The sequence below is a fragment of the Asterias rubens genome, chromosome 12 (genome assembly GCF_902459465.1).
Source record: "Asterias rubens chromosome 12, eAstRub1.3, whole genome shotgun sequence".
Lineage (NCBI taxonomy): Eukaryota > Metazoa > Echinodermata > Asteroidea > Forcipulatida > Asteriidae > Asterias > Asterias rubens.
The window spans coordinates 16,868,911-16,877,207 of NC_047073.1; the positions used below are offsets into that span (position 1 = coordinate 16,868,911).

The 8,297-nt window shown below is 39.1% G+C and overlaps 1 protein-coding gene across 1 annotated transcript; it reads left to right on the top strand.

Moving 5' to 3' along the window:
* Nucleotides 1-861: 861 nt before the first annotated feature.
* On the top strand, nucleotides 862-7,502 carry LOC117297908 (NADH dehydrogenase [ubiquinone] 1 beta subcomplex subunit 6-like). The gene is made up of 4 exons (XM_033781089.1): nucleotides 862-1,159; nucleotides 4,091-4,192; nucleotides 5,162-5,206; nucleotides 5,764-7,502. The coding sequence occupies exons 1-4, from the start codon at nucleotides 887-889 to the stop codon at nucleotides 5,788-5,790; spliced, it is 447 nt and encodes a 148-aa protein (XP_033636980.1). The 5' UTR covers nucleotides 862-886; the 3' UTR covers nucleotides 5,791-7,502.
* Nucleotides 7,503-8,297: the final 795 nt, after the last annotated feature.

Here is an 8,297-nt window from a genome sequence, read left to right on the forward strand (position 1 = left end):
TTAGCTAGGGCTTTGAAGACACTGAATACCTTTTTGTCAAATACCAGTCTTCTCACTTGATGTATCTAAACATAATGCACAAAATAACAAACCTGAGAAATTTCAACTCAATTAATTTATCGTCGAAGTTGCGAGTTATTATAATGGAAGAAAAAAAAACCTTGTCACACGAAGTTGTGTGCTTTTATGCTCGATTTTCGAGACCTCGAAATCAGTTCAAAATATTACTGAGTAATACTTCTTTCTCAAAAACAGTTACTTCAGAGGGAGCTGTTTCTCACAATGTTTTATTCTATCAACAGCTCTTCGTTGCTCCTTACCAAGTAAGTTTTTATGCTAACTTTAGTTACCAATAGTACCCATATAAAACAGTGCCTTTAATGCAAACACCACACAACTTCTTGTAAAGAGAAGGCAAGTACTTTAAGTTTTAGACATGGGAGGGAAACCTTTGGAGTTTACCTACGCAGTCAGGGACTGAAAATACCCAATTCAAAAGCAATGTGTTGGTCTGGGAATCGAACCAGGGTCCACAAAGGTGACTCTAACAACCGAGCCAAACTGACTGAACTGCTGTGATAATGTGACTTTATTATGTGACAGGTATCAACGTATAATAGTTATCTTTTAAAAGTCGCCTGACTCTCCAAAGAAAATGAAGATGTCACTGCTAATGTGAGTTTCATTCTAATGAGTTATTGACTATTTAAAGAAATATATCATTGTTTTTTAGTATCATTGAGATCGCATTAATAGGTTGGGTGCACCTAGCACATGGTATTCTATGTCTGTGGGTTGTACCCTCCGCCCCGCCCCTGTCCACTGTAAACGTTTTATACAGCGCCCTCTCGCGCGCACACATCGAACGTTCAGAACAGAAAGCAAGATGGCGGCTTGTCCACCGCTAGCAAGATCCCGAAACGATGTCCGTCCTCCGGCCGGAGCGAACCCTAAAACACCCGCTTGGGCTCAGAAAGATTATGTCCTAAAGAACTGGATCAAAGAGGAGAGGCAACGAAGGAGGAATTTTCTTGCCGATCAGGTTCTGGAGCCCAATGAGCCCCGACCAGAATACCTGAAACCAGGCAAGGCCAAGAAATTATGGTTTGCTATTCGAAAGCCGTTTTGGAACGCGCTATGGCCGCTTAATGAAGCAATGGTAAGTCGGCTTCTTCTTCTTGTTCCAGTTTATGTGCCAACTTAAGAAGTATCTGAAGACAAAGTCACATTGTGATAAGTGCAAAACATGGTGGACTGTGTAAAGTAAAAGAATCGGTCGGCCAAGTTGGTGGAGCACTTGTTTACGTCTCTCGATTGTCTGCTGATGATGATTGTTGTTGGTTGGTGTAGCCACAACACAGTCCAACACACTGCTGGTCCTACCATGCCTGCGGCTTTTTAATGGGTGTCCCTCTGGCCATGACTGGAGTCTGAATGGGGAAGTCTTGTCAATTATATTTACAAATATCTGTTTAGTGTTAGGTTTACTTCTAGAAACTGTAGAGTGTAGGCCTATAGTATTACTATTTATACGGTTCCGCCGTGAGCCTAGTAATAGGGGTCTGTGAGCACATCATTTACTGTGCAATAATCCGCCATCTCGATGACAACAACATCTTGTCAGACTCACAGCACGGTTTTCGCCAGCAAAGGTCGTGTGACTCCCAGCTCATCCTCACGGTTCAAGATCTAGCAAGAGGATTGGATGACAAGTCACAAATCGATATGATCCTTCTTGACTTCGACAAAGTCTCACACCGTCACCTCCTATTAAAGGCTGATCACTACGGCATACGCAACAGCACACTGGACTGAATCCAAGATTTCCTCCATAAACGGTCCCAAGTCGTTGTAGTTGATGGTCAGAAGAGCACTGAATCCCAAGTAACATCAGGAGTACCACAGGGTAGCGTCTTAGGTCCATTGTTGTTCCTTATCTTCATCAACGACCTTCCCGATTGCGTCCGTCACTCAACAACTAGGCAGTTTGCTGATGACAGTGTAGTATACAAGCACATCTCATCTCTCAATGACACGACCAGCCTCCAAAAAGATCTTGATGCCCTACAAGACTGGGAGTCAAAGTGGCTGATGAGGTTCAACGCTAACAAATGCAATGTGCTCCAAATCACCAACAAGCGCAGGCCCATCCACGCTACCTACACCGTTCATGGCCACACATTAGAAGTTCAACATTCAGCTAAATATTTTGGAGTCCACATCGACTCACATCTCAGCTTCAATACCCATATCGGCACTATCACTAAAAAAGCCAACTCCACTCGAGCTATCCTGTCCCGTAATCTCAGGCACTGCAGTCATAGGATCAAGGAATCTGCATACAACACATTCGTAAGACCAACAGTCGAGTACGCTAGTGTTGTATGGGACACCCACACACAGTGCAACTCCAAGAAAGTGGAACAAGTCCAACGCAATGCAGCCCGCTTTGTCACAGGGATCTACGACAGGACAAGAAGTGTCTCTGCTATCCTACAAGAGCTAAACTGGCAATCCCTACAGGACCGACGCACTAGCAGTCCCCTGGCTATGATGTACAAAATCCGTTATGGTCTCGTTGACATTGAGTGGAACCGGTACCTCGTCCATCTATCTACATCAACCAGAGGTCACAAATCCCGCTTTGTCATCCCTCACACCAAATCAACTGTGTTTACCAACTCCTTCTTCCCACGCACCATCCGGGACTGGAATAGCCTAGCAGTAGACCCAGCGGAGTACAAATCGCTGACGCCTTTAAGCTTGCACTTGAGGCTCATCCATCTAAGTAGCTCTCCATATCCAACAGTTTTTACTTGCACTTGTTTTCATAAATTATTTCCGCACTCGACAGCATGTCCTAACTTATTTTTCTTGGACGCATGCGCAAACACGCAGTGCATTTATCCTCACATATGTGAGGCTGCACTTCACAGGAAGGAAGGAAGGAAAGGGTCTAATATTTTGGGCCTCCTAAATAAGGACCTTATTTAACGCTATACGTTTTTCAAATCAGCGTTGATAGGTGAAAGTTTTACGACCGTTAGCCAGCAGTAACTGAAGTTTCTTTTGTACTACACTACCAAAACTTTTCCCACATACATGACATACTCAATCTACATTATGCTTGCATTTCCTTTTAGTTTAGTGAAATTAAAAAACATCGTAAAAAAAAACAATTTTCTGCTCAGTACTCACTGTTGTTTTTCTGGCGCATCACACATTTTTTGACTTCTCATATGCAGCCTACTACATGTAGATCGACGAACTGCCGAGCTGCGGCCAAGTCAGACTAAACCATTCTGTGAGAGGGGTGTTACAAACCCGTTCGGCAGTGCGTAGGCGCTTTATGCGTGAACGGCGGGTATTATTGTAAACAAACAGCGCACGCACTGCCACACGGGTTTGTACACCCCTTTCACAGAATGGTTTAGTCCGACTCGCCCGCGGCTCGGCAGCTCGTCGATCTACATGAAGTAGGCTGGTGCCCGATTTATAAGCGTTGAGCATATTGAGAAGTAAAAAAACGTGTGATGCGGCAGAAAAACAACAGTGAGTACCGAGCAGAAAATTGCTTTTTTTGACGATGTTTTTTAATTTCACTAAACAAAAAGGAACTGCAAGCATTATGAATGTATGAGTATGCGGGGAAAGTTTTTTGGTAGTGTAGTACAAAAGAAACTTCAGTTATTGCTGGCTAACGGTCGTAAAACTTTCACCCAGCAACGCTGATTTGAACAAACGTGTTAAGGAGGCCCAAAATATTAGACCCCTATAAGGCTCACAGGGGAGCCTTATAGTTTCTAGAAGTAGTGTTTGGTGATGATGCTATGTAAATACCTCGGAGCAAGAACTTGCTCTTCTTAGAGTAGGAGGGTCTCTGGCTTGTCACTGAAAGAGTTAAAAAGGGAGCCAGGTAATGAGTTAAAAAGTGGCGCTTGTATTTTGTAAGTAACGTTTAAAAAAAAAAGAGCAATCAATGATTAAGTTTGTTTTTCCAATTGCAATTTACAAAAAATTTTCAATGATTGTATTTAACTCATCAAATGTACACTAGTATTGATGTATGTTTTTTTTTATTTATTCACAGAATTATAGATTATTTCATGGCATCTATGCAGTAAGACGTTGCGTCACCGTGTTTCTTCTACCGATGTGGCTCACGCATTATGTCATCAAGTACCATGTAGCTGTGAGTATTTCTACATCATGATCCTTTTGATTGACCAATTATAGTTTGTGTCCCAACTTAGAATCATTCAAGTCCCAAACAGCCTGGGGTATAAATTTTTAGGTCTCGTGGTTCCGACTGAAGTTGGGCCTGGCCCATCTTGACATTCTTGATCTCTTTTGATGCTACAAATCACAGTCAATAACATTTTGTTTGACAGAAGGAAGGTGAGAAGTATATTAAAACCTTTACAAAATACCAGCATACATTTAGAATCTTATTTTGTATACTTTAAACACCTGTTTTTTTTTATTATTTATATAAAGTAAACTTTTGAACACTTAAAATTAAATACCGAAGTTCAAAAACTTGCCTGACCATAGTTCAGGTTCCAGTATTGGACCAGGCAACCCAACACGTACATTGTACGTAAGTCAAGCAGCAGTAATCTAGTGGTTTTCACACATATACTTATTCAGACTGATTTTTGATAGTAATTGTTCCTGCATCTGCCAATGTTGTTGCTCATGGCACATAAACATATCTGGGGCATTTATTTTATTCCTAAAAACCGCCTCGGCTCCTTGGGGAGTTTACATCCTGGGCTGATATGCGTACATTGTACGTGTAGTACCATGATGGAGCAATAATAGTACACTAAGCTAAATCAATACAACAACCACCTCTGCCCTCACAGGTACCCATGTACATGTACATGTACTCCCTGGTGCACAGTGCAGAGAAGCAATTATAGGCACCAGGTGCCACATTTACATACACCCCCCCACCCCATGACTTACGCACGAGAACTTGAGACAAGCGACCATTCGCTCGGCATAACACGCTAAAGGGACAGATTCCAAATCTCCTCAAGGTTCAGTAAATAATACAAAATAATATAAAACATGCTCAATTGTGTTACAGTACGTCTAATCTTAAAACATGATCCTTGATTATTGATTATTTGATCCTTGTTTCTCGTCTTTGCAGACCGTTCCAGGAAGTATTCAAATCCAGAAGGCTCCTATATATCCAGTAAGATTAATTGTTTCATCAATTAACTATTATCAGACTTAACAAATATATTGATTTTCCTGTTAACCCCAATTCATTGAAAATCTGCTGACTGTAAAAAAAACTTCAAACCCTCAAAATAGTTGTTGCTTAACATCAATTTGTCCTGACTGGCTGCACGTTTCACTACTGTCCAACTCAAATTGAAGACTTCACTAAAATATTAAATCAATGCAGAATCTGGTTCAGATGTACAGTGTTTTTCCAATTCAGAATCCATATTATTTCCTTTTTATCCTTGAGTTAATAATAATTTCAAACTAAATGCAGCTTTGAGTACACAAAGATAAACATTTCCTGGGTCAATGAACTTTATTACTTTAGGCATGTGTACAAAAAGCAATTTAAAATAACATATTATTCTTCCCACTGTACCAATCACACCTTTTTCCCCCAAGCGACCAGAAATGTGTTTTTGTTAGCCTTGCCAAAAACCCACAGGAAATGTATTGAGCCAGTTTCCCTTTCATTATTTATTTATGCTTCAAGTCTCAACCTCTGTTTTTGTTTTTATTCAGGGTGATGAGGACAAAGTCAAAGCCTAGAGGGCCATTTTATGCTTTCAACGGTTTCTCCAGTTTGCTGTTAATACATGAATGAGATTTCTTATGAAGATTTTAAACATTTGTGACCCACTCTGTGAAAATGAGTCAGATGTCGCCCAATGCATTATTAAGTTATGGACAGTTTAATGTGGAAAATGAAAAATAAGAAATATATCATTTTACTTGTAATTCGTTTTTCACCAAAAATCATGTAGTGGCTTATTTTAAACGGGAGTGACTCAGCAACGCGATACACCCCAAAGCTTAGACATATACCTAATTACTGCTGCTGATGTGTTCTTTCCAGCCATGCATAACTCAATTCTTGAAATTGCCTACATCTGACTCATTTTCACAGAGCGGGTCACATTTGGAATTTACTTAAGTTACCATTACTGGAAAGTCAATTTCTTGTGAATGGTGGAAGGACTGTGTTAAGTTTAGAGTGTTCAATACAATCCATCATACAAGGCAGTCAGTGGGAGGTTTATTAATAAGACATGTTTATAAAAGTAGGTCACTTAAGTTTGATCGATTTGTCACACTTCATACTGTAGTTGGCTTAATAATTTAAGTTAGTTCAAAAATAAGCAAGTGTTTTCTGGAGGAAGTATTATAACAAATTGGGACTTAATTCCTTAAGATTGCTTAGTTTCACAGGACACGTATAGGTTCAAGATAGAATTTACTCTCTTTTTTGTTGTGAAACAAGAACTTTTTTAGGTTGTACCAATTAAGCACAAACTACATGTAACGTGCTCACTGCTCCAACTAACTTCAATGGTCCATCTGTTCTAATACAACACCAATGTACGCTTAAATGGTTGGGGGGGGGGGGCTTTCTTGTCTCGATGATTTTGTTATTGATTTGTATGATTTATTGGGTGTCTCTTTTCTGAACACTCGAACGGACACAAGTTGAATAATAACAGTAAACACAACCGAGTATTAGAAAATCCATTGTACAGTCTATTGAATGTGTCACCAAGTTAAATTCGGACATTGAATTCTGTTAATCACCTCAATAGAAAAAATCCTCGGAAATTTGTTTTTGTATAGAAAATAAATTCCATGGGCACTTTTAGGACTCTACCAGTCAAAAGCAATGTATATTGTTATGGTTGGTAATCAGGTGTCACTATACTATGCGATATACTTTTAGGAATCTACCAGTCAAAAGCAATGTATATTGTTATGGTTGGTAATCAGGTGTCACTATACTATGCGATATACTTTTAGGAATCTACCAGTCAAAAGCAATGTATATTGTTATGGTTGGTAATCAGGTGTCACTATACTATGCGATATACTTTTAGGAATCTACCAGTCAAAAGCAATGTATATTGTTATGGTTGGTAATCAGGTGTCACTATACTATGCGATATACTTTTAGGAATCTACCAGTCAAAAGCAATGTATATTGTTATGGTTGGTAATCAGGTGTCACTATACTATGCGATATACTTTTAGGAATCTACCAGTCAAAAGCAATGTATATTGTTATGGTTGGTAATCAGGTGTCACTATACTATGCGATATACTTTTAGGAATCTACCAGTCAAAAGCAATGTATATTGTTATGGTTGGTAATCAGGTGTCACTATACTATGCGATATACTTTTTCAGTAAATGTATGTTAAACATCTCTTTGAAATTTGCCCTTATTGTTTGCAGTTTGATTTGAATAAATAGTTTATAATGTTAAATCAGAATATTTTGTCATAAGTAATTGGTTTTCAGAGTCATAAATTTCCTATTTACAGGGGTGTAACTTAATTTAGTTTTGTTGTTTTAGGTAAAAACAATACACCTGTAAGTTGTTTTTCTGGCGCTTTATAAAATTCGTTGCATGATTGGTCGGTGAACCACTTGACTGCAGAGAACAATTAGACTGCTTGATGCAGCCCATGTCAATACGCAAGCTGCGTAATAGATGTTAAATTTGCATCGGGGATAAAGAATATTAATTTTTTTGGTTTTTACCCATATACACCGATGTGTGTAGCACTGTATACTCAGTACTTTCCCCCGAGTCCTGTGAAAAAAAATCACAGGCATTTTACTCAGGTGGGATTCGAACCCACGACCTTTGCAATTCTAGAGCAGGCTTGTTAAGATGACATCTGTTAGCTGCTTGTTAAGATGACATCTGTTAGCTGCTTGTTAAGATGACATCTGTTAGCTGCTTGTTAAGATGACATCTGTTAGCTGCTTGTTAAGATGACATCTGTTGGCTGCTTGTTAAGATGACATCTGTTAGCTGCTTGTTAAGATGACATCTGTTAGCTGCTTGTTGAGATGACATCTGTTTTCAGGCAAATTTGAGCCTTGAAAAAAAAGTAAGGAAACTCATTCAGATTTCCAAGGACTTATTACATTTGTACTAATGGTTTCCATAAACACATAGAGCCTTTGATTGAAGCTAATTAAACAATAATTTAACTGATTTTAGTAAGCGGAACAAAACTTAAATAAACACATTGGAATTTCAATATACATGTACACTG

Coding starts and splice junctions, on each gene's coding strand:
- LOC117297908 (XM_033781089.1), top strand. CDS start 887: ATGGCGGCTTGTCCACCGCTAGCAAGATCCCGAAACGATGTCCGTCCT. Junction 1,160..4,090: donor GGCCGCTTAATGAAGCAATG/GTAAGTCGGCTT, acceptor ATTTATTCACAG/AATTATAGATTATTTCATGG. Junction 4,193..5,161: donor TCATCAAGTACCATGTAGCT/GTGAGTATTTCT, acceptor TCGTCTTTGCAG/ACCGTTCCAGGAAGTATTCA.